The sequence below is a fragment of the Tachyglossus aculeatus genome, chromosome 7, assembly GCF_015852505.1.
Source record: "Tachyglossus aculeatus isolate mTacAcu1 chromosome 7, mTacAcu1.pri, whole genome shotgun sequence".
NCBI classification, from domain to species: Eukaryota; Metazoa; Chordata; class Mammalia; order Monotremata; family Tachyglossidae; genus Tachyglossus; species Tachyglossus aculeatus.
Window position 1 is genome coordinate 14,059,773 of NC_052072.1, and position 26,292 is coordinate 14,086,064.

The window sequence follows — 26,292 nt, forward strand, 5'->3', positions numbered from 1 at the left end:
TACAGTGAAGCAGTGTGGCTCAGTGGAAAGAGTATGGGCTTTGGAGTTAGAGGTCATGGGTTCAAATCCCGGCTCCACCAATTGCCAGCTGTGTGACTTTGGGCAAGTCACTTAACTTCTCTGTGCCTCAGTTAGCTCATCTGTAAAATGGGGATTAAGACTGTGAGCCCCCTGTGGGACAACCTGATTGCCTTGTAACCTCCCCATGGCTTAGAACAGTGCTTTGCACATAGTAAGCACTTAATAAATGCCATTAATATTATTATTACAGTGCCTGGCACAAAGTAAGCGCTTAAGAAATACCATCATTATTATTCACAGACCTAGGCATGGGCACTGAGGACAAGGAAAGGAGACTGTGAGCCCGCTGTTGGGTAGGGACTGTCTCTTTGTGTTGCCAACTTGTACTTCCCAAGCGCTTAGTACAGTGCTCTCCACACAGTAAGCGCTCAATAAATATGATTGATTGATTGATTGATTGAGGTTGATCAATCACAAGACTCCGGATATGACTTCGTAGGGGGCCTGGAGGGGAAGGGAAAGAAGGGGAAAGGGGTGAGGATGAACCCACCCCACCCCACCCGCTTCTAGACTGTGTTGGGTAGGGACCCTCTCTAGATGTTGCCAACTGGTACTTCCCAAGTGCTTAGTACAGTGCTCTGCACACAGTAAGCGCTCAATAAATACAATTGAATGAATCCCCACGCCTTACCTCCTTCCCCTCCCCACAGCACCTCTCTCCCTATATATATATATATGTTTGTACATATTTATTACTCTACATTTTACTTGTACATATTTATTCTAGTTATTTTGTTAATATGTTTTGTTTTATTGTCTGTCTCCCCCTTCTAGACTGTGAGCCCGCTGTTGGGTAGGGACCGTCTCTATGTGTTGCCAACTTGTCCTTCTCAAGCGCTTAGTACAGTGCTCTGCACACAGTAAGCGCTCAATAAATACGATTGAATGAATCCCCCCGCCTTACCTCCTTCCCCTCCCCACAGCACCTCTCTCCCTATATATATATATATATATATATATATGTATATATGTTTGTACATATTTGTTACTCTATATTTTACTTGTACATATTTATTCTATTTATTTTGTTAATATGTTTTGTTGTCTGTCTCCCCTTCTAGACTGTGAGCCCGCTGTTGGGTAGGGACCGTCTCTATGTGTTGCCAACTCGTCCTTCTCAAGCGCTTAGTACAGTGCTCTGCACACAGTAAGCGCTCAATAAGTACGATTGAATGAATGAATGAATGAATGAATGAATGAATTGGGCCAACGCATGTGTCGACTTTGCGCCCCGCTGGCTACTACGCATGCGCGCCGGCACGCCCCCCACCGGCGCCGGCGGGGAAAGCGCTCTTTGGCTCCACGTGTGCCCCGCTCCGTCGCGCCTGCGCAGCGCGCCCCGCCCCTCTCCGCCCCGCCCCGCGCGCAGGCGCAGTGAGTCGCTCGCCTCCCGGCCGCTGAGGTCGCCCTGCGTCCGCCGGTGGATCGCCCCCAGCGTCGGGCCGGGTCGGGCTAGGAGGGAAGATGGTGCTGGACCTCGACTTGTTCCGCGTCGACAAGGGTGGAGACCCGGCGTTGGTGCGGGAGACGCAGGAGAAGCGCTTCAAGGACCCGGGGCTGGTGGACCAGCTGGTGCGGGCGGATGGCGAGTGGAGGCGATGTAGGTGCCGGCGAGTGGTCCCTCCCCAACCCCCCCCCCCCACCTCTCCAGTCCTGCACTGCCCCGCCCCTCCACGCGGGGGCGCGCGAGCCCCTCTGCCCTTCCGCGCACGCGCGTGGCGCCCCCTGCCGCCCGCTCCCCCCTCCTGTGCAAAAAAGCCGCGCATGCTCCCTGCGGTGCCCCTCGGCGGCTGAGGCCCGGCCAACAGCACTGCGCATGCGCGAGCTGTCAAGTCTTCCTAATAATAATGTTGGCATTTGTTAAGCGCTTACTATGTGCCAAGCACTGTGCTAAGCGCTGGGGGGGATACAAAGTGATCAGGTTGTCCCATGTGGGGTTCACAGTCTTAATCCCCATTTTACAGGTGAGGTGACTGAGGCTCAGAGAAGTTAAGTGACTTGCCCAAGGTCACACAGCAGGCCTGTGGCGGAGTCGGGATTCGAACCCGTGACCACTGACTCCAACCATTGAGCCACGCTGCTGCTCGTTGTAATTATGAATTATAATAATCATTCATTCATTCAGTCGTATTTATTGAGCGCTCACTGTGTGCAGAGCACCGTACTAAGCGCTTAATAGGCACAGCCATATATACAGGGTTAGGGTTGCACAGCTGACAAGTGGGGGAGCTGGGATTTGAACCCGTGACCTCCGACTCCAAAGCCCGGGCTCTTTCCACTGAGCCACGCTGCTTCTCCAATTATAATAATAATAATGATGGCATTTATTAAGCGCTTACTAGGGGCAAAGCACTGTTCTAGGCACAGGGGAGTTTCCCAAGCACTTAGTACAGTGCTCTGCACACAGTAAGTGCTCAATAAATACGATTGAATGAATGTATGAATGATCAGGTTGTCCCACATGGGGCTCACAGTCTTCATCCCCATCTAAGCGCTCAATAAATACGATTGATGATGATGATGATGATGAGGTAATTTTGTTAATATGTTTTATTCTCTGTCTCCCCCTTCTAGACTGTGAGCCCACTGTTGGGTAGGGACCGTCTCTAGATGTTGCCAACTTGTACTTCCCAAGCGCTTAGTACAGTGCTCTGCACACAGTAAGCGCTCAATAAATACGATCGATTGGTTGAACTGAGGCACAGAGAAGTTAAGTGATGATTCGTTCATTCAATCGTATTTCATTCATTCAGTCGTATTTATTGAGCACTTACTGTGTGCAGAGCACTGTACTAAGCGCTTGGGAAGTACAAGTGGCAACATCTAGAGACAGTCCCTACCCAACAGTGGGCTCCCAGTCTAGAAGGGGGAGACAGACAACAAAACAAAACATAGTAATAAAATAAATAGAGTAATAAATATGTACAAACATATATACATAGTGACAGTAAAATAAATAGAGTAATAAATATGTACAAACATATATTCATAGTGACTTGAATATAAATAGCACACCCCTCTAAATGTTTATCACAACCCAAAATTTGGTAACTCAGTTTTCTGGATGTGCATATGCTAGGTATCTAAGCATGGGGACTTTCCTTTTTTCAGAGCAGTAGTTGCCCGAAATCAATCAATTAATCAGTGGTATTGATTAACTGAGAAATAAATATGTACAAACATATATAAAGGTGCTGTGGGGAGGGGAAGGAGGTAAGGCGAGGGGGGCAGAGGAGGGAGGAGGCTCAGTCTGGGGCGCTTTAATGAGCGCTTACTGTGTGCAGAGCACTGTACTGAGCGCTTGGGAAGTCCAGGCTGGCAACATATAGAGATGGTCCCTACCCAACAACAGGCTCACAGTCTAGAAGGGGGAGATCGTGAATGATAATAACAATAATGGTATTTCTGTTCTAAACGCTGGGGTAGATACAAAGTAATCAGGTTGTCCCTCATGGGGCTCGCAGTCTTAGCCCCCATTTTACAGATGAGGTCACTGAGGCACGGAGAAGTGGAGTGACTTGCCCACAGTCACACAGCTGACAAGTGGCAGAGCCGGGATTAGAACCCATGAACTCTGACCTCCCAAGCCCGGGCTCTTGCCACTAACAGGGAGGGAAAAAATTACTTTGCTCCTGTGCCAACTCCCTTTCCGACACCTTTAAGAATAATAATGATGGTATTTGTTAAGCGCTTACTATGTGCCAAGCACTGTTCTAAGTGCTGGGTAGAGAAGCAGTGTGGCTCAGTGGAAAGAGCGCGGGCTTGGGGGTCAGAGGTCATGAGTTCTAATCCCGGCTCTGCCACATAATAAGAATAAGAATGATGGCATTTGTTAATCGCTTACTACATGCAAAGCACTGCTCTAAGCACTGGATGTCTGCTGTGTGACCTTGGGCAAGTCATTTAACTTCTCTGAACCCCAGTTACCTCATCTGTAAAATGGGAGTGAAGACTGTGAGCCCCACGTGGGACAACCTGATCACCTTGTATCCCCCCCCAGCACTTAGAACAGTGGTTCGCACATGATGAGCACTTAACAAATGCCATCATTAGTATACAAGGTAATCAGGTTGTCCCACATGGGGCTCCCAGTCTTAGTCCCCGTTTTAAAGGAGAGGGAACTGAGGCACAGTGAAGTGACTTGCCCAAAGTCACACAGTTGGGCGGAGGCTGGATTAGAACCCACGACCTCTGACTCCCAAGCTCGTGCTCTTTCCAGTAAGCCACGCCGCTTCTTTCCCGGTCTTCTTGCTATGGGCAGGGAACGTTTCTGCTGATTTTGTATTGCATTGTACTCTCCCAAGCGTGTGGAACAGCGCTGTGCACATAGTAATCGCTCGGTAAATAGCACTCATTAATCGCTCGGTAAATAGCACTCATTAAATTGCCACGGGAGCACTCCATCTGCCCAACCCCGGTAGAGAAGCAGGGAGAGGTGGAACTCCCTTGTACCACTTGTGAGCTGCCTAGCCTCCCTTTTCCCTCCCCTTCCTACAGTAGGTTCCAGGTGAATCCCACCTTGCTGAGGGCTTGGGAAAGGGAGATTCCCTAGATACTGGGCTTGCACATGCTCCTTAAGAGGTGCAAAGCGACCCTTTCCTTGGAAGACCTGGGTTTGCAGCAGGTAAAGGGTAGAGGAAGTGAGTCCCATGTTAAGTAACTCTCTGGAGGTGAGTGTAGAAGGATCCTGCTGTCCTTGAAGGACAGTCCCAGTCTCCGGGGTCATCTTTTGAGAAGCAGCGTGACTCGGTGGAAAGAGCCCGGGCTTTGGAGTCAGAGGCTGTGGGTTCAAATCCCGGCTCCGCCAGTTGTCAGCTGTGTGACTTTGGGCAAGTCACTGAACTTCTCTGGGCCTCAGTTACCTCATCTGTAATAATAATAATAATAATGGTATTTGTTACCATACCATTTGTTACCTCACCGTACCTCGTTCTCGCCTGTCCCGCCATCGACCCCCTGACCACGTCATCCCCCGGGCCTGGAATGCCCTCTCTCTGCCCAACCGCCAAGCTAGCTCTCTTCCTCCCTTCAAGGCCCTGCTGAGAGCTCACCTCCTCCAGGAGGCCTTCCCAGACTGAGCCCCTTCCTTCCTCTCCCCCTTGTCCCCCTCTCCATCCCCCCCATCTTACCTCCTTCCCTTCCCCACAGCACCTGTATATATGTATATATGTTTGTACATATTTATTACTCTATTTATTTACTTATTTTACTTGTACATGTCTATCCTATTTATTTTATTTTGTTAGTATGTTTGGTTTTGTTCTCTGTCTCCCCCTTTTAGACTGTGAGCCCACTGTTGGGTAGGGACTGTCTCTTTATGTTGCCAATTTGTACTTCCCAAGCGCTTAGTACAGTGCTCTACACATACTAAGCGCTCAATAAATACGATTGATGATGATGATGATGATGTTAAGCGCTTACTATGTGCAAAGACTGTGAGCCCACTGTTGGGTAGGGACTGTCTCTATATGTTGCCAGTTTGTACTTCCCAAGCGCTTAGTACAGTGCTCTGCACATAGTAAGCGCTCAATAAATACGATTGATGATGATGTTCTAAGCGCTGGGGGGATACAAGGTGATCAGGTTGTCCCATATGGGACTCACAGTCTTAATCCCCATTTTACAGATGAGGTAACTGAAGCACAGAGAAGTTAAGTGACTTGCCCAAAGTCACACACACACAGAGTCACACAGCTGACAATTGGCGGAGCCGGGATTTGAACCCGTGACCTCTGGCTCCAAAGGCCGTACTCTTTCCACTGAGCCACACTGCTTCTCTGTAAAATGGGGATTAAGACTGTGAGCCCCCCCGTGGGACAACTGATCACCTTGTAACCTCCCCTGTGTTTAGAACAGTGCTTTGCACATAGTAAGCGCTTAATAAATGCCATCATTGTTATTATTATGATTATATTTCTTCCACCAAGGCAGATGAATCTTGAGAAGCCGTTTCTCTTGGGTCTGGTCAGAGGATAGCACTATTTAGGAGGATGCAGCAAAGGACGCAGTGATTCATTGAATCTGATGCAATAGATCTGCAACCAGCTGGGTTCAGGATTCATTGAGAGTAGATGGGTGGCTTCATTCATTCATTCGATCAATCGTATTTATTGAGCGTTTACTGTGTGCAGAGCACTGTACTAAGCACTTGGGAAGTACAAATGGGCAACATATAGGGACAGTCCCTACCCAACACTGGGCTCACAGTTTAGAAGGGGGAAACAGACAACAAAACAAGTAGACAGGTGTTCATACCATCAGAATAAATTTCTAGATTGTGAGCCCACTGTTGGGTAGGGACCGTCTCTATATGTTGCCAACTTGTACTTCCCAAGCGCTTAGTACAGTGCTCTGCACACAGTAAGCGCTCAATAAATACGATTGAATGAAATAGAATTATCGCTATATACACTTCATTAATAAAATAAATAGAGTAATAAATACGTACAAATGTACACAGGTGCTGTGGAGAGGGGAACGAGGTAGGGCAGAGGGAGGGTGGGGAGGAGGAGAGGAAAAGGGGGGCTCAGACTGGGAAGGCCTCCTGGAGGAGGTGAGCTCTCAGTAGGGCTTTGAAGGGAGGAAGAAATGCTAGCTTGGAGGATGTGCGGAGGGAGGGCATTCCAGGCCAGGGGGAGGACGTAGGCCGGGGGTTGAAGGTGGGACAGGCGAGAACGAGGCACAGTGAGGAGGTTAGTGGCAGAGGAGTGGAGGGTGTGGGATGGGCTGTAGAAGGAGAGAAGGGAGGTGAGGTAGGAGGGGGGCGAGGTGATGGAGAGCTTTGAAGTCAAGAGTGAGGAGTTTTTGCATCATGTGAAGGTTGATAGGCAACCACTGGAGACTTTTGAGGAGGGGAGTGACATGCCCAGAGCGTTTCTGTACAAAAATAATCCAGGCAGCAGGGTGAAGAATAGCCTGAAACGGGGAGAGACAGGAGGATGGGAGATCAGAAAGGAGGCCGCTGCAGTAATCCAGTCGGGCTAGGATGAGAGATTGATTGAGAGCTTGATTGCCAGCTCCCAGGACTGTGGTTTCCCAAGACTCAGGAGAGGGATGGGGGGCCCAGGGCAATTAACGTTTCACCTCAGGTTCCCCAGGCTTCCTACCCTGGGTAATTTGGCTGGTGATCATCAGCAATCATAATAGAAGTCAAGAGCTTACTAACTGAATTATGCTTAGGAAACCAAATGGCCGGGTCATTCTGTTCCACTGACCAAAAGTCCTAAGTCATAGAATCAGCACTTGCTGTGTGACTTGGGACATGTTTATCGAAGTCCTTGCTTCTCAGTTTCTCCATCTGCAAAATGGAGATGTGGCAGAGGAGAAATGAGTAATACCTTTAGGCGGACTGAACGTATCAAAAAAAATGTATAAATACAATTATTAGAGTAGAAACTTACATAATGCCAAAGGATTATTAGGCATTGCCTCGCAAGTAGGGAGTTCTTGAGGTTTCAGGGTTTTAATACATTTTTTAAAAATAACATTTTAAAATAATATAGTGGTCAGTAATTACTTTAAATTGGCAGTTTTTCCAGGTACCCCTGTGTGTTTGTGTCCCAGTGTATCCTTTTTTGCTGTTGTGTGTCTGAATCTATATGCATATATTTGTATGTGTATATGTGTGTGTATCAGTGAGTTTCTTCTTAATTTTGGTTTCTTCCTGTTTTTAGTATGTCTTTCCTTTGCTTCTGCATACTTTGTCTTTGTATATCGTTCAATTTGGGTAGGAAACGAGAAGTACAATCTCCCCCTGTCCTTTATAGCACAAATTAGTCATACTTAAGGAGACTTTTACAAGATACAGTGTAGAGCAAAATCATCTTATTGAAATCGAAACCTATCTTTGGGAGGAGTCTAGGCAAATGGAAACCACACTTTAAGGAATTAGGGGAGTGCAGGTGTTGAAATACTGATTCACAAATTAGCTTCGTACAAGGTTTTGCTGTATTGTTTTTTCCATCATCGACAAGCCCGCCATTTTCCTCAGTATTTAACATTTAATAAGTGAGAACTGATTGACACTTGAAATCAGCTCTCCTTACCGACGTCATCCCTTGAGATAGAGTGTCCACTCCAAATTCTTCTCATCCTACCATCCTTATTTAATTCTCCCTGCATCTTTTCTTCGTAGGCAGATTTCGGGCTGACAACCTGAACAAACTGAAGAACCTATGCAGCAAGACGATTGGAGAGAAAATGAAGGTAATGGGGGGCAGGGAACATTCCGGACGGGTGAAATGGAAGGGGTTGGGGATTAGCTCAACATAATAATAACAACAATAATAATAACATTTGTTAAGCACTTACTCTGGACCAGGCACTGTTCTAATCAGGTCAGACCCAATCCCTGTCCCACATGGGACTCGCAGTCGAAGTGGGAGGGAGAACCTCTTTTGAATCCCCATTTTCAGGTGAGGAACCTGAGGCCCAGAGAAAGTGCAGTGACTAGTTTGTGGTTCCACAACAGGTAAGTGGCAGAGTTGAAACTGAACCCCAGGGCCTCTGACACCCAGCCCAGCAGAGCCTACCAGAGTGGTCTGGGAGTGAGCAACTCCTACAGGAGGGCAGAGGGCGAGTCTAGAAAGGCTGAGAGTTAAAGGGGATGTGATTGAAGTTTACACATGATGACATCTTTCCTCAGGAATAATGGCTGGGCTGTAGGCAACGTGTGTGTAAGAGTGGCTATGGTTGGCACAGAAAGACCTGGTCTCCTCCCCCTTTTAGACTGTGAGCCCACTGTTGGGTAGGGACTGTCTCTATATTTTGCCAACTTGTACTTCCCAAGCGCTTAGTACAGTGCTCTGCCCACAGTAAGCGCTCAATAAATACGATTGATGATGATAATTGGCATTAAATCCCACAGTTTTTCCTGGCTGTATCCTAGCCCTGGCGGCTCAGCTCCAGCAGGGCGGGGGCCTTTATCCCAGCCTGGCCCCGTGGACCCCTTAGATGTCTATTTGTGAGATTGGGCTATTGTTTCCTCACCCGACATTATTGACTTGAGTTTCTGTCTCCCTGCAGAAAAAAGAGCCAGTGGGTGGTGAAGAATCCATACCGGAGAACGCTCTGAAACTGGATGACCTCAATGCAGACATTTTAGCCGTATGTGAATCTTTCTTATTTCCTAGGGTCCTGCCCTGGGCCCAGCTGAATTGTTTGTTTGTTTTTTGTTTTAATTGCTTGTGCCTAGACTGGAAGTCTGACCTCTCATCCCCACCCATTCGGACTTTCTCTTGTCCTTTTAGAGAAAAATCCTGAACTCTCTCCCTGCTTTCCTACTGCTGTTGCCTCTAATAGTGCCAGTTTTTCCCTTTGAGTGTGGGGTGGAAAGGGAGGCGGGGATTTTGGTGGCAGGTGTAGAGACCAAGAGGGACAGGGTTGTGAGAGTGAATGGGTCAGAGAGCCTCCGCGTTGGGGCTTTGGAGGCTTGACTGGAATCTCAGGTTTTGTCAGAGACCTGGGGCAAGCAAGGTGAGCAACCACTGCCCGGGTTCGCCCACAGTGCAACCTCTTCATTTAGAGACAGCTGAATGTTTAGCTGTACTGGGCAGCTGCAGCCCACGCGCTCTCCACTGCCCAGAGGTGGGGGATTTGGCCCAGACCTAATGGAGACATGACAGAATTGAGAGAAGGTGCTCCCGATGACCAGGGAGTGTGGCAATAACCGGACGTCATGGAGGGCTCGGGAGATGGGAGGTGGGGTGAGCAAAGTAGAGCAGCAGACCCTCGCCCAATCCTGAGCTGAAGGGACTCCAAGGAGGAGACACTCTTGCATGCAAGTGGGAGAAAGCCTGTGCCCTGAATCACTGAGACTCAGAGCAGAGTCTCCCCACCTGCTGCTGGTGCATTTCCATTCTGGAATTCCAGCACGCGGGGTCAGGAGGGATGGAAAGTGCATTCATACAGATGAAGAAGCTTTGAGCAGGTTCGTGCCACCCTGGGCTTTGTGCCGCTCCCCCACCCCCAAGGGAAAAAAAAATGCCAGAGCGTGCTTCAGAGAGGGGACACCTGCTGGACCCAGAAAAATCCGAGAAGCAGCGTGGCTCAGTGGAAAGAGCACGGGAGGTCATGGGTTCAAATCCCAGCTCCGCCAGTTGTCAGCTGTGTGACAATTGGGCGAGTCACTTAACTTCTCTGTGCCTCAGTTACCTCATCTGTAAAATGGAGATTAAGACTGTAAGCCCCCCGTGGGACAACCTGGTCACCTTGTAACCTCCCCAGTGCTAAGAACAGTGCTTTGCACATAGTAAGTGCTTAATAAATGCCATCATTATTATTATTCTTCTTATTATATTGGATGGCTTAGGTTCCTGAGGCCCCCTGGTGGTTATGGCTGGGAGTTAGGAGACCTGCGTTCTCACTGAGTGACCCAAAGCCAAGATGCCTAATCTCCCTGGGCCTCAGTTTCCCTGTCCTCCTAACTCCCAAGAAGTAATGTGAGAATAAGTTGGGGTGGGGGGGGGGGGGGGCGTCTTCTGAAGCCTCCAGAGCACCTCAGATAAAGATTGGAAGTGAATATGCTCAGGTCTGCTAACCCTTTTGTGCTCTCCCAAGCGCTTAGTTTAAGGCTGAGGACCCAGAAAGCCTTAAAGTAAAAAATACTCTTGACTAAGTAGAAAGGGGTGCTGGTATGAAAGCGTCTTTCTTCCAGCGGGAGCCATTCTCGTTTATAAGCCAGGCAGCCCATCGCGGGTTCAGGGCCCCTGTGGCTGTGGAGAGGGTCTGATCAGTTTGAACTTTCAAGGCAATTTCACCTCCCCCTCCCAGAGGGCAGTGGGAGGTCACAAGCAGTCTCATCAGGCTGGATTTATTGCTCTGCAGGGTCTGAAAGTCTCACAGATCAAAAAAGTCCGCCTGCTCATCGATGAAGCCATCTTAAAGTGCGATGGGGAACGGCAGAAGCTGGAAGCGGAGCGCTTCGAGAGCCTCCGAGAGATCGGGAATCTCCTGCACCCCTCCGTGCCCATCAGTAATGACGAGGTGGGCCCTCACGAGCGATGGGTGGGAAGGGCAGCGGCATTGCCGCTCAACACTGGAACCGGCTGGGCAGGACAGTAAACCCTGGGCCACCACGGGGCTCTCTCTGGGGTGCTCTCGGCGTTTCTTCCTCCCCCCGGTCAGGAGCCTGGGCCATCTGATCCAGTTCTCGACTGGGGTGAGAGAGCGGGAGCAGCAGGCCCACAGAGACCCAAGTCGTCCCGTTGAGGCAAGGCGGCGGTGAACCCAGCCTGCCTGTTGCCCATGGTAGCAGAAAGTTTTGTGGGAGGGTATCTTTAGCGGGTCTAACCCCCTCGCCCACACCCCGCTGGAGGAGCTGCCGAAAAGCTGCAGGTTGAAGGGAAATCTGCATGACAAATAGTGCCTGCCTGCCTGCCTGCAGAGCGAGGGCCCCCAGAACACAAAGCTGCTCTGAGCTCAGCTTTTGTTCCGCCAGCGACACCAGGGTCTTGGCAAGGCCCATCTGCGCTTCTTTCATTCTCATTCCCCGGCGGCAAACTCTCCTAGGCCGAGAGAGCAAGAGGCAATGGAGCGGGGCATGCGCTGGGGGTCAGGGCTCCGGGCCTGCCCTCCCCAAGGCCCCCCGGGTTAATGAGATCTGAGAGACAGAGGTGGCATTCTCACCAACACTCCCGCCCGCCTCACCACCGATTGTCCCCAGGAAGTGGCCTAGTGGAAGCTTTTCAGTAAGGGTGGTGAAATCATTTCAAAGGGTAAAAGGAGAGAGAAACTACAGATCTTGCTTGAAAAATCCTAGTCCCCCTCCCCCACGTCCCAGGACCTTCCCACGAAACTCAGTCTCAGGCAGCAGTTCCATCCAAAAATCCCCACTTTGGGGGAACAGAGCCCAGGAAGGGCACCCCAGGCAGGCCTCTTGGGGCAGAGGGCGACAGGGTGTTGGGGTGTGCCAAAGTGCGAGTCAGGGGTTTCCTGTCGTTCTCTCCTGGCCCTCTGTCCGCCCAGGACGCCGACAACAAGGTGGAAAAGGTTTGGGGCGACTGCACGGTGCGAAAGAAGTACTCCCACGTGGACCTGGTGGTCATGGTGGACGGCTTTGAAGGCGAGAAGGGGGCAGTGGTGGCTGGGAGCCGAGGCTACTTTCTGAAGGTGAGTCTGAGGGGCGGGGGTGAGTTTTTCACCGCCATAGTGGCCCTGATGAGTCCATGTGTGAGTGCTAGAGGTGGTGACTGGGGAGGTGGGACTTGGTTTGGGGGTGGGGGTCGATTGGGGAAGGCTGGTTGGAGGGCTCTGATGGTAGAGAGACCTGCGGTCTGTTCCGATTGGGAGTGGGAAGGGAGTGCCAGGCTGGTGGGACATCGTCAGCCAGTGGGTGAAGGGAGGCTGCATGGGCTTTGGGCTTGTGAACTCTGGTAGTGAGGCTCTTGGCTCAGGGGCCCCTGGGGGCAGCTTCTCTCAGGAGGCCCCGGGAAAAGCCGCCCAAGGGACCCCCCCAACAGCGGCACCGTTGAGCCCTGAGCCACAAGCTGAGCAGGCAGCTAGCTCTAAACACCTGCCCTCCGCAGGCATCATCAGGCAGCTGGGGCGAGGTCACCAACCTGCCTCACATCTGCCGCTTGATATCCCACAGCTATGACAGCGTCCCGAACCACTGGGTCAGTGTGGAGAGGTGCCCAGGGCTTGGTTTCCTGACCTCTCCACAATGGCTGGTTCCTCAGAGATTATCTCACGAGAAAGTAATTGATTGTCACCACCAGTGCTGTTGAAAAGCTGTCACCCGCTGTTTAACCCTTTCAGCCCTCCAATGATCCCTAATACAGCAGGCTTCTCAGCCAGGTGGGAGTTGCGGTCCCTAAGCAGAGCCTTGGCTTGAAGGGAACACATCTCGGAGAGCTGTGGGAGATCTAGGAGGGGCAGGTTAGGGTTAAACCCAAGGAAAAACAATCTTGAGTCCTGTGAAATTTTATATGGATGCAATGAACTCTGGGTAATTCCCCCCACTTGCTCTGTATAGGGCCCCACTGGGCAGGAAGCAGAGTTGTGGTGGTGAAAAAGCAGCCCCCAGCCCTCTTCCCCCTCCCTTTTCCCCATAGCAGAGGGGTTCTGGTTTGGTCTCCAGCCTCAGTTTCTCCCTGCTCCATTGTCCCAGCGGCTCTTGAGCCACAGTGCGGTTGGGGACCGATTTGCTTGGGGAAGGGGAGCGCCGACCCCGACGGAGTCACCTGGCTTCTTTTCCGGCAGGGAGTGCTGGTGTTTCTGGAGCAAGCACTCATTCAGTATGCCCTGCGCACCTTGGGCAGCCGGGGCTACACCCCCATCTACACCCCATTCTTCATGCGTAAGGAGGTGATGCAGGAGGTGGCTCAGCTCAGCCAGTTTGATGAGGAGCTCTACAAGGTAAGAGGCCATGGGGAGAGTCAGGGACAAAGGAGAGGGCCGGGGCTGGACACCCTCGCCATCTCATTCCCGTTGACCCGCATGGGTGCTGCTACCCGGCCAAAGCACCAGCCGTCCTGCTAATTAGTTAGGCTAATTAAGCCATCACACCCTTCCCTCTGGCTCAGGGAGCACTCTGTGAGCAATTGCTAAGGGGTGGCAATGTGTAGGACGGGGGACCGTTCGGAGGAGTGGTAGCAGAGATGTCCAGTCCATAGCCCCCTCTTATCCTCCCCCCACTCTGTCACTCCTAGTTTGGGTGAAAAGGAACCAGAATCTAACCTATCTTCCCCCACCCCAACCCTTCCAAAGAGATTTGGGGTGTGGGTGTGAACAAATGGAAAATGAGGAATTTGATCTGGAAGACTGGGTAGAGATCCCACCCCTAGTCGGGAGTCGGCTGGAACGGTGCTAAATTCTGATCCCCAAGCCCCATCACTGCCCCAAGGAGCTCTCTTCTTCTACTCCAGCAATCTTGGGGAGCTCCCGGCTGTGAGAAATATTCCTGGACCAGTCTCCTGAACTACCTGCCTGGCCTGAGGCCGAGATCCCCCTCCTTCCTTCCCGTCTTCTCTCACACCTTACCGCTTCCGCCCGCCCACCCTCCCTTCCTCTCTGCCCTGCCAGGTGATCGGCAAGGGCAGCGAGAAGGCCGACGACAACTCCTACGACGAGAAGTACCTGATCGCCACCTCGGAGCAGCCCATCGCGGCGCTGCACCGGGATGAGTGGCTGCGGCCCGAGGACCTGCCCATCAAGTATGCCGGACTCTCCACCTGCTTCCGGCAGGAGGTGGGCTCCCATGGCCGCGACACCCGCGGCATCTTCCGCGTCCACCAGTTTGAGAAGGTAAGTCACCCCCTCTGCCATCCGGGGGCACCGGGGTAGGTGGCCGGAGGGACCTGGGAGGGGGGAAACCGGTGTCAGAGGCGGCCCCAGACTCGGACCTGGACCCGCTGGTGGACCCAGATCTCTAGAGCTGGAGGGCCATCGGACCGGGCTGCGTGAATTCCCCTCCCTCCATGGGAAATGAGCAGAAATTTTCGTGAGAAGAATGAGAGGCCATCCGTAGCCCCACTCACAAGCTGAGAAAAGAGGTTTTGGGTGTCCTTCAGGGTCCCCCCCCAACCCCCAGCCCTCATCTCCTGCCCCCGGCCTGCTGCTGTTCGCATCACTAACCCTCTCTCCCTCCCTGCTTTCTGGTGAAGGGGCAGCTACAGGCCTTGGCCCCCAAGCAATCAGTAGTATTTATATTGAGGGCTTACTGTGAGCAGAGCACTGTACTAAGCACTTGAAAGAGTACGGTACAACAGAATAGTTATAGACCATCCCTGCCCACAAGGAGCTTATTAGACTAGAGGGAGAGAAATTATAGACAGATCTTTACATAGGTGCCAGGGGAGGGGTGACTATCCAAGTTCTTAAGGGGAACAGATTCAAGCACAAAGGACGAGGCAGTCAGGGAAGACCACTTGGAGGAGCTGTGTTTTTTTGGAAGAGTTTTGAAGGTAGGGAGACGGTTGGTCTGTCAGATGTGAAAGGGAAGGGAGGACCAGGCCCAGGGGAGGATGTGGGCAAGGGGTCAGTGGCAAGAGAGATGAGATGGAGGTACACTGAGAAGGTTGGTGTTAGAGGAGCGTTGTGTGCGGTCTGGGTTGGAGGAGGAGGTCAGGGATGTAAGGTAGGATGGGGAGAGCTAACTGAGTGCTTTAAAGCCAATGGCAAGGGGTTTCTGTTTGATGCAGAGATAGATGGGCCATTCCAATCAATCAATCAATCAATCGTATTTATTGAGCGCTTACTGTGTGCAGAGCACTGTACTAAGCGCTTGGGAAGTACAAGTTGGCAACATATAGACGGTCCCTACCCAACAGTGGGCTCACAGTCTGAAAGGGGGAGACAGAGAACAAAACCAAACATACTAACAAAATAAAATAAATAGAATAGATATGTACAATCCTTCCTCTCCCCTCCCCATGTCTCCCCTCATGCTTCCTTCCCCCATCCCCTGACCACCCCTGTTTGGCTGAAGGAGGAGAACCCCAGGAGGTTGGCTCTGGTTCAGCGCCTTGCATCTCCCATGTCTCCCCATCTCCAGCAGTGACTTGTTCATCTTCCTCCTCTCCACTCTCCCTGGGAGTGGGCAAGGCACGGGGGCCAAGCCCGCAGCTCTGCCCCTGCTCAGGTTTGAGTCTCCTTGCACCTCCGCCACTCCCCCAGATCGAGCAGTTCGTCTACTCATCACCCCACGACAACAAGTCCTGGGAGATGTTTGACGAGATGATTGGCACGGCGGAGGAGTTCTACCAGGCGCTGGGCATCCCCTACCACATCGTGAATATCGTCTCAGGTACCGACCCCGCCTGGGCCCAAGCACCCCTGCCCAGGCCGACTGATTAGTTAGGCTAAAGTAAAACTTCACACCCTTCCCTCTTGCCCTGGGGACACCCTGAGCGATGGTTACTGGGTCAGTGGGCAGTTCTGGGATTCATTTGTGGGGCTGGCCACAGAGGCATTCAGTCCGTGGGCACCCTGCCCTCCCGGTAAGTGGAGTTTGGGAGAGCTGCAGCTGTGGAGGGGAGAGGATCCAGGGAGCCAGGGAGTGTATGAGTCAGTGGCACATTAGCCAGCGGTCTGCAGCTCTCCAGAGGGCAGGGTGAACGCCTGGAGGTGTCCAGTGCTCTGCCAGGAAGGGGCAGGGAAACAGCTGGGGAGTCGGGCCTGGCAGGGTGGTGGTCCCTCTATAAACCCTCTCTTCCCACCTGACTCCTGCTCACAGCAGGGAGGACTTCCCAGGCAGCTGGCTGCCCCCACATCACCCCTTGCAGCTCCTCTGGCTTGGGGAGGGCAGAAAGGTAGTGCCCCATCCACAATCCCACTTCCCCTCATCCTTCCCTTTGGCTGTTGGGGGTTTTCTCACACAGGCTCCTTGAACCATGCGGCCAGCAAGAAGTTGGACCTGGAGGCCTGGTTCCCTGGCTCAGGTGCTTTCCGCGAATTGGTTTCCTGTTCCAACTGCACCGATTACCAGGCCCGGCGGCTGCGAATCCGCTACGGGCAGACCAAGAAGATGATGGACAAGGTGGGTGGCGGCGGCTTGGAACCCCCCAAGGTTGGCCCTCGGGGTGGGCCCCTTACTAGCCCCTATTATTATTCCCTGGTAGGGCTGAGCTCACCAGTTCAGGGGTTCCTTGCTCCCCTAGGATATTTTCTCTTGCATTTTGGGAGAGCAGGCTGCCAGTCATCTTCCCAGAGTAGGCTGGGATCAATTGTGATGGACCCCTTGCCCCCCAGACCCAACTCCCAAACCAGATCTTCCCTTACCATGCCCCCCAAGCCCACCCCTAGCACCCTAATGCCCCCTCACCACCTCCCTTGAATTCTCCCTAAAAAAATGAAGCCCAAATTCCAGTTAGGGGGTGGGGAGAGGCTGGGCATTGAGAGTCTTCCTGCTGAGACTACCCAAGGTGGGTTCTGAGCCTTGGAGTGGTGCCAGAAGTAGAGATTTCGACTACCTGAAGATGCTCTTCCTCTCAGGTGGAGTTTGTTCACATGCTCAATGCCACAATGTGTGCCACCACCCGCACCATCTGTGCCATCCTGGAGAACTACCAGACGGAAAAGGGCATCGTTGTGCCTGAGAAGCTAAGGCAGTTCATGCCACCAGGTAAGGACCCTGGCCAACTTGGTTGTTGCCTGATAGATGGGCTCACCCCTCGCTCTGAAATTCCACCCACCGTCACCCACTGTCGTCCGTCTGTCGGGTGTCCGTTACGGCCGCCTCCCGCGCCGTCAAGAGCTGGGCTCTACAGTAGAGGTATTTAGGTAAGGAAACAGTGAGGAGTGGGAAAGTCAGAAACTACAGGCTGAAGGTTCAAAGGAAAAAATTAAGTCCCTGAATATCTTCTCCTCCCTTCCCCCGTCCGTGGCCCCGGGCTTGCCACCCTTCATTTCAGCTGCCAGGGCCGAGGAAACCGGTGCTTGGCCTCGAGCCCTACCTGAATTCTGGGATGTGGCGCAGGAGTGGAGGTGGACTTAGGTGTCATTTCGGGGCAACTCTGAGGTGTGGGCACCGTGATGTCTGATCGGCCCAGAGGGCCGTGGCTAGAGGGGCGCTGAATGGGCCTGACTGCCTCGCACGTATGCTCCACTGTGCCACACGTACTGTGTTTCCTGCTGCCCCTCTCCAGCCCACATCCCACTCTAAGTGGAAGATGGGGGATTTGGGAGCAGGGTAGTGAGGCCCAGCCTGCTGGCCGGCGGACCTCAAGAGGCCTAGCAGAGGCCCAGCCTGGTCGTGTCTCTCTTCACCTGGGCCGTTTCCCTCCCAGATCTCCAGGAGCTGATTCCTTTTGTGAAAGCGGCCCCCATTGACCAGGAGCCTTCTAAGAAGCAGAAGAAGCAGCATGAGGGCGGCAAAAAGAAAGCAGCCGCAGGGGACAGCGCCCTGGAGGGCCGGCTGCAAAACATGGAGGTCACCGACGCCTGAGCCCACACCAACCACCCCAACCGCTAATCACCTCTCATCTCTGCCAGCTACGAGCTGGAACCTGAGCGTCCAGCCCCTTGGCTGCAAAGGGGAAAGGGAATCAATCCACTCTTCTATTGTCCAAGATTCCTGAGTCTCTGCATGGATTCAGGACTTTATCCCTGGTGACTAATGCAACAGTGTAATAAAGCATGTGTGGGGAAGGCCCCATGCTGCTTTGGAGCCCTCCGTCATCTCCTCAACTGTCCTCCTGCCCAGAGTCTGTCCTGCCTCTCTGTCCCCAGCTTGCTCCCCAGTCTCAGCAGTTTGGTTGAGGAAGGCACTGGGGAGGGAATCTGTCCTCTGGACACATGACTAAACGACCTGGTGTTCCTCTGACCCCTTTACCCAGGTGGTCAAAGAGCCGCTGCTGGGTGTTGGTCTAGTGGGAGAGGCCAGAGACCAAATATGATGGAAATCCTTTCTCAAAAGCATCCAGCTGGCATGGGAGAAATCAGACCAGCCTTGTGCCCTAGCCCCTCTAGCTAATATTACTACTACTACAAAACCACTACTAGAATAGCAGTACAGCAGCAACATGGCTTAGTGGAAAACCACGGGCTTGGGAGTCAGAGACCATGGGTTCTAATCCAGCTCTGCCACTTCTCTGCAGTGTGACCTTGGGTCAGTCACTTTACTTCTCTGTGCCTGTAACCTCATCTGTAAAATAGGGATTAAGACTGTGAGCCCCATGTGGGACAATCTGATTACCTTGTATCTATCCCAGCACTTGGAACATAGTAGTATGGCACAGTAATAAATGCCATAATTATTGTTATTACTAATAATAATAATGACATTTAAGCATTTACTACATGCCAAGCACTATATTAAGCACTGGGGTGGGTGCAAGATAATCAGGTCCCTGAGAGCTGTCCCAGGGAGATGGAGCAGAGCTGAGGGATGAGTATGGCCTTCCTCTTTCCCACCTCCCCCACCCCTGAGAGGGGGGGTGCCGGTCTCCTGGAGCTTTGCTGTGGAAGGAAAAATGGGTTTGGCGCTCAGCCCTTCCTTCCCAGGGGCTGCTTCTGTCCCCCTGTTGCTCCCAACAGGTTTGAGTCCTTTCCACAAGAGGTTGGGGGGAAGGCCCATCCACCAGGGTTGAGACTGATAAGGGAGAGGAGAGGATCGGCAGGACCCCTCATCAAGGGTCGCCCACCCTCCTGGGCCAACAGTCCCTTACTGCCTCCCTGCCAGTCCAGCCCTGGTGACTGGAATTGCTGTCTGGGCTGTGTTTATCTCAGGCCTTTTATCCTTGCATCTCCAGGCCCTTGGGTCTAATAACATCTTGGTTGTCCCTAGCCAGCAGTTGGCTTGGGGAGCCCAGAGGGCTTCCCAGGACCTGGCTGTTTGATCCCTGGGATAGTGCCATGAGGCAGGGAGAGTCGGGGAGTGACTACACTGGCCTCAATCGGGTGGACCAAAGAAGTGGGAGACAGGCAGTCACTCTGAGTCCAAGTGAGATCTGGGGGTCTCCCTCCTAGGGTGGCGGGAGGCAGAACTGAAAGGGTTTGGGTGGGCATGCTTGTAATAATTATGGCATTAAGTGCTTACTATGTGCTGGGCACTGTACTAAGTGCTGGGGTGGATACAAGCAAATTGGGTTGGACACAGTCCCTATTCTGCAAAGGGTTCCCAGTCTTCATCCCCATTTTGTAGATGAGGTAACTGAGGCACAGAGAAGTGGCTTGCCCAAGGCCACAGAGCAAGCAAGTGGAGACGGGAATAGAACCATGACCCGCAGGCTCCCAGGCCTGTGCTCTATCCATTACGACATGCTGCTCCTCACCTCTGATACCACTGTCTTCCATAGACTCCCTGGGTGACAGTGGGCTGGCCCCTTAATCTGGCCACTGGAACTCCCCGTCCAACTTGGAGCACATGAAAGGGCAGTGGCGAAGGGATTTTCATTCATTCATTTAATCGTATTTATTGAGCGCTTACTGTGTGCAGAGCACTGTACTAAGCTCTTGGGAATTACAAGTTGGCAACATATAGAGACGGTCCCTACCCAACAGTGGGCTCACAGATCAGTCAATCGTATTTACTGAGCGCTTACTGTGTGCAGAGCACTGTACTAAGCGCTTGGGACGTCCAAGTTGGCAACATATAGAGACGGTCCCTACCCAACAGTGGGCTCACGGATGAATGGGGAAGCCGGGACCCCCCAGCTGGAGATTGAGGGCACCCTTTCCCCAGAGCCCATTGGCTCCTCCACCCCAGCCAGCTCGGGATCACAAAGCAGCCCAGAGACTTGACAAAAGGCTGCCACCCCAGAGCCTCCCATTTGTAATTCAAAGGGGCTTGGAATTCACATTCCTGTAGCCGTTGGGTCGGAAGAAAAGGCAGCTTAGGGGCTTGGGTTTGACTGGGAAGAGCTGGTGTGTGATGGGTTTCAGGGACTCCGCAGGGCAGGAGGCCAGGCCGGGGTTGTGTTGGGCCAACAGAGGAGCAAGATGGAGAAAAAGTTGCTGTGCTTCTCCGGGCAGTCTACAGCTCCTGCCGGCCCCGCCATCTCCGCCACCCCCTTTAGCCCCCAGCCATGAGAGCAGTGTGGGAGGGCCAGGCCACTGGGGCTCTCAACCCCCGGGGGCTGGGCTCTAAGACTGGCACCCCCGCATGCCAGCCTGCCCTTCCACTCCTCAACCAACCAGTTTGCCAGAGCCGCCTGGCCCCGGCACCCCAGCCGTTTTCTAATTCATGGTTCACTGGAAAGAGCCCACGATTGGGAGTCAGAGGTCATGGGTTCTAATCCCTGCACCGCCGCTTGTCGGCTGTGTGACTGGGAAACCCACTTAACTTCTCTGGGCCTCCGTTACCTCATCTGTAAAATGGGGATTAAGACCGTGAGCCCTGCGTGGGACAACCTGATCACCTTGCATCCACCCCAGCGCTTAATGCTTCGCATATATAAGGGTTTAACAAATGCCATAGAGAAGCAGCGTGGCTCAGTGGGAAAGAGCCGGGGCTTTGGAGTCAGAGGTCATGGGTTCAAATCCTGGCTCTGTCAATTGTCAGCTGTGTGACTTGGGCAAGTCACTTCACTTTTCTGGGCCTCAGTTACCTCATCTGTAAAATGGGGACTAAGACTGTGAGCCCCACGTGGGACAACCTGATCACCTTGTAACCTCCCCAGCGCTTAGAACAGTGCTTTGCACATAGTAAGTGCTTAATAAATGCCATTATTATTATTATATTATTATTTTATATATTATTAATTGCAGCATGGTGCCCCAAGAGTCAGTCAGTCAATTGTATTTATTGAGTGCTTACTGAGCGTGCACACAGCATTGTACTAAGCACTTGGGAGAGTACAACATAACAAAGAGCCGGGCCAGCCGTGTGCCGTGCTGCCCTGTCACATGGCTTCACGGGCCGGGCCACTCCAACCCTGCTGAAGGCAAAGCGTGGGATGGGGCAGCGTGGCTCAGTGGAAAGAGCACGGGCTTTGGAGTCAGAGGTCATGGGTTCAAATCCTGGCTCCACTTGTCAGCTGCGTGACTTTGGGCAAGTCACTTCACTTCTCTAGGCCTCAGTTACCTCATCTGTAAAATGGGGATTAAAACTGTGAGCCCCCCATGGGACAACCTGATCACCTTGTAACCTCCCCAGCTCTTAGAACAGTGCTTTGCACGTAGTAAGCGCTTAATAAATGCCATTATTGTTATGGGGCGACACCAAAACGCAAGTTGGAGGTGGGTGGGATCACCTTCAGTCGGAGAGCGCCCAGCTTCCTTAGGGGAGAGGTCAGAGGCCTCATCTCCACGAGCTTCCAGTCCAAAGCCATCTGTTCCAGGGGGCAGAATGCAGGTTACCTGCCTCTCCATGACAGGCAGTGGTTTGGGAAGAAACCACAGGAACTGGAGTGGATCCTGGAGTGAGGAGGTGCAGGAAGCTGGTCTTGGGCCCACCCGCCCCTTTGAGGAGGAAATCCCAACTGGGGACCGCAGGCCTAATCCTGGGAAAATTCAGATCTACGTGGGAACGGGCGCCTGCTACGGGGGCAGGGTCCCGGCCCCGGCAGCTCCCGACATCCCACGGTTTATTCCCTCATTCCTGATGCCTTAACCTGCCCGTCTCCTTGGCGATCCAACCCCGGCTGCTTGGCAGCCAGCAAAACAACTCTCCTGACCTGTTGGGGGTGAGTCATGGAGCCCAAGGCCCCCCACGGGCCCGTGATTCCCACAGCCGGGAACTCCCACCTCCTCAGCAGAGGTCCAGAGCAGAAACACTCAGTGGCCAACCTCTTTCCTGCCTCAGCCTGTCTCCATGGAGGGACCGAGACACACCCAGTAGAGTCCAGACCCCAGGAGGATGGAAGAGCGGGGCAGAAACCAGGGTGGCTGCATGGAGGCTGCGGTAGTTGCAGGAACAGAAGAGAGCCTAAAGAGATACGTTCGATTTGTTCAATCGTATTTATTGAATGCTTACTGTGTGCAGCGCACTGTACTGCAGCGTGCTCCAAGAGCACGGGCTTTGTAGCCCGAGGTCATGGTTCATATCCCGGCTCTGCTAATTGCCAGCTGTGTGACTTTGGGCAAGTCACCTCACTTCTCTGGGCCTCAGTTCCCTCATCTGGAAAATGGGGATGAAGACCGTGAGCCCTACCGTGGGACAACCTGATCACCTTGTATCATCATCATCATCATCAATCGTATTTATTGAGCGCTTACTATGTGCAGAGCACTGTACTAAGCGCTTGGGAAGTACAAATTGGCAACCTATAGAGACAGTCCCTACCCAACAGTGGGCTCACAGTCTAACAGGGGGAGACAGAGAACAAAACCAAACATACTAACAAAATAAAATAAATAGAATAGATGTGTACAAGTAAAATAAATAAATAAATAGAGTAATAAATATGTACAAACATATATACTTATATACAGGTGCTGTGGGGAAGGGAAGGAGGTAAGAAGGGGGGATAGAGGGGGACGAGGGGGAGAGGAAGGAAGGGGCTCAGTCTGGGAAGGCCTCCTGGAGAAGGGGAACCTCCCCGGCGCTTAGAACAGTGCTTTGCACACAGTAAGCGCTTAATAAATGCTATCATTATTATTCTTATTACTGAGCTCTTGAGTGAGTACAATGTAACAATAAACAGATACATTCCCTGCCCATAACGAGATAATACCAGGTGAATAATCAGAGCCTTTCTCCCCACGCCCATGCACACACGCATTACCAATGGAGGGAACGAGTCTCAGGGGGCAGAGGGTCCGGGCTTCCCCCTCTCCCCAGGGTCGCTCTCCTGTTCTTCCATCCCGGGGGCTCCTTTTCGGCTGTCGTGGGTGCTGGGTGCGATCCACCCCCCACCGCCTCCCCCAGCCCCAGGCAGCCTTGGCGGAGTTCCCAAGGTGACGGCAGCGAACAACGTGGAGCTGCACGTTCAGCCCTGCAGCTGCCGCCCCCCGAGCCTCTCCCGGCGGGGTCTCCCCGTGACCCCCAGGGCCCCCGCTCCGCCAGCTCTCCACACAAGGCCGGTCACGGCCTCCAGCTCCCACCTCGTGAAGTCAGTGCCACCCACGCTAGCATTGCCCTTTTAAGAGGCGCCTAGGCCCAGCTTGAGGGGGCTACTGCAGGCAGGTTCTTGTTGGAAACACAGAAATGTGCAACTCCCAAGCAGGTAGGGCAGAGAAGGATGAGTCCCAGGGCTCAGGGGCCTCCTCGCTTCCCCTCTGTAGGGACCGTCTGTATATGTTGCCGACTTGTACTTCCCAGGTGATTAATACAGTGCTTTGCACACAGTAAGTGCTCAATAAAATGAATGAATGAGTCCCTCCCTGCCCACCCCAGCAGGGACTCACTGGACTTCCTGAACCCCCAGCCGGGCACAGCCCCACCAGGACACAGCCATTCCTGGGGAAGTTTGAGATTTTGCCTTCTGCAACCCAGAAGACCGCAGAACCTAGGCTCTGCTAGGCTCTGCTGAGAGCTCACCTCCTCCAGGAGGCCTTCCCAGACTGAGCCCCTTCCTTCCTCTCCCCCTCGTCCCCCTCTCCATCCCCCTCATCTTACCTCCTTCCCTTCCCCACAGCACCTGTATATATGGATATATGGTTGTACATATTTATTACTCTATTTATTTATTTTATTTGTACATATCTATTCTATTTATTTTATTTTGTTAGTATGTTTGGTTTTGTTCTCTGTCTCCCCCTTTTAGACTGTGAGCCCACTGTTGGGTAGGGACTGTCTCTATATGTTGCCAATTTGTACTTCCCAAGCGCTTAGTACAGTGCTCTGCACATAGTAAGCGCTCAATAAATACGATTGATTGATTGATTGAGAACCTGGAAATCAACGAGTCAGAGCAGACGGAAGAGCCGAGCCTGACAAGGATCGGCCCCAGCCCGGCCTCGGCCTGATGAAGATGATGGGGATGGCGTTGGTGGCCTGATTCCTCTGCCCTGGGGCCCTGGAACAAAGCTCTCCAGGTGGAGAATGGGCAGAGAGCCCTGGGTCACGGGCACAGACTCCGCAGCTCCCGGTGCTGCTTCCTGGTCCCTCCAGAAGACCCATCTGCCCGCTGTTCCATCTCGCATTTCCTCTCGCCTCCAGAACGTTCTTTCCATTTGGATTATTCTGCCAGCACCTCAAACTCAGCCAATCTGAAACTGAACTTCTCCTCTTCCCTCCTAAATCCTCCCCTCCTCCTCCTAACTTTCCCATCTCCATGGAAAACATCACCATCTTCCATGTCCCAGAAGCCTTCCACCATGGTGTCATCCTCTTAAAATCACATCTCCTCCAAGAGGCCTTCCCTGATAAAGCGTTGGTTTCCCCTATTCACCCTCCCTTCTGTGTCGCCTATGCACTTTAATACTCACTACTATTTCCACTAGCTGTAATTTATTTTAATGTCTCTCTCCCCCTATAGACTGTAAGTTCCTTGTGGGCCAGGATCACGACTACCGATTTGATTGTATTGTACAAGAAGCAGTGTGGCTCAGTGGAAAGAGCACGGGCTTTGGAGTCAGAAGTCATGGGTTCAAATCCCAGCTTCGCCACTTGTCTGCTGTGTAACTTTGGGCAAGTCACTTAACTTCTCTGGGCCTCAGTTACCTCATCTATAAAATGGAGATGAAGACTGTGAGCCCCGCATGGGACAACCTGATTACCTTGGATCTACCCCAGTGCCTAGAACAGTGCTTAGCACATAGTAAGTGCTTAACAAATACCATCATTATTATTATCTTCATTATTATTATTATTATTATTACTTTCCCAAGCAATTAGTACAGTGTTGTGCACGCAGTAAACCCTCACTAAATACCATCCATTGCTCTTCTCTGACTTTTAGCTCTCAAATCCTCCTTCAGCTCCTATCCACTGTTAAATCCAACATTTTCCAGATGCACCCCTTCCTCTCCACCCGAACAGCCACCGTTCTGGTTCATTCATTCATTCAATCGTATTTAGTGAGCATTTACTGTGTGCAGAGCACTGTACTAAGCGCTTCAGGCATCATACTACTGTTATACTACTGAATCAGCCTCTTCACTAGTCTCTCTTAGCCTCTGGCCTTTTCCCACTCCACTCTAATCTTCCTATTGATTGATGCTCTGATCGTCTCCCTGAAATGCCTTACAGGGCATCTTTCCAGTCCTCAAAAACTCTCAGTGTCTACCCATCCTTATGTACATATGGCCTAGTTAGTAGATCAAGGGATTGGGAGTCGGAAGGACCTGGGTTCTAATCCCGGCTCTGCCATTTGTTTGCTGTGTGGCCTTGGGCAAGTCACTTAACTTCTCTGTGCCTCAGTAACCTCATCTGTAAAATGGGGATTAAGAATGTGAGCCCCATGTGGGACAGCGACTGTGTCCAAACTGATTAGCTTGTATCTACCCTAGCGCTTAGAACAGGGCTTGGCACATAGTAAACCCTTAACAAATCCCGTCATTATTATAAATTGTTTATATTATTGTCTCTCTCCCCCTCTAGACTGTAGGCTTGTTTGTCTGCCAACTCTGTTGTACTCTACTCTTCCAAGTGCTTTGTACATTGCTCGGCACATAGTAAGCACTCAATAAATACCATGGATTGATTGACTGACTGATCTCCCTCTGCATCAAGCAGAAACTTCCTTCTAGTGGCTTCAAGGCCTTATCCCTGCTTTCCCCATCTCATGTACCAGCTCTCTTCACCTGGCTCGCCCCAATTTGGGCTCCTTGCTCCTCCCACCTAACCCTAACCTACTTCTGACCCCTTGCTCTCAACTCTCCCACCTCCGACCCTTTGCTCACACAGTATTCCCAGCCTGGCTCTCCTTCCTACCGCTCTACCTGGCC

At 52.2% G+C, this 26,292-nt stretch overlaps 2 protein-coding genes across 2 annotated transcripts in view; both read left to right on the forward strand.

Moving 5' to 3' along the window:
- The first annotated feature begins 1,466 nt into the window (after window positions 1-1,466).
- Window positions 1,467-18,193, forward strand: SARS1 (seryl-tRNA synthetase 1). Its single transcript, XM_038749657.1, has 11 exons — window positions 1,467-1,681; window positions 8,216-8,286; window positions 9,106-9,186; window positions 10,906-11,064; window positions 12,046-12,189; window positions 13,282-13,437; window positions 14,104-14,325; window positions 15,697-15,826; window positions 16,401-16,558; window positions 17,014-17,143; window positions 17,808-18,193. Exons 1-11 carry the CDS (start codon window positions 1,546-1,548, stop codon window positions 17,963-17,965), a joined length of 1,545 nt encoding a protein of 514 aa, XP_038605585.1. The 5' UTR covers window positions 1,467-1,545; the 3' UTR covers window positions 17,966-18,193.
- Window positions 18,194-22,152: 3,959 nt separating this feature from the next.
- Window positions 22,153-26,292, forward strand: part of CELSR2 (cadherin EGF LAG seven-pass G-type receptor 2) — a 55,659-nt gene continuing 51,519 nt past the window's right edge. The window contains exons 1-2 of the mRNA XM_038748746.1: window positions 22,153-22,219; window positions 23,243-23,513. Of these exons, the coding sequence (XP_038604674.1) occupies window positions 22,153-22,219; window positions 23,243-23,513 (338 nt within the window). The remainder of the gene's footprint in view (window positions 22,220-23,242; window positions 23,514-26,292) is intronic.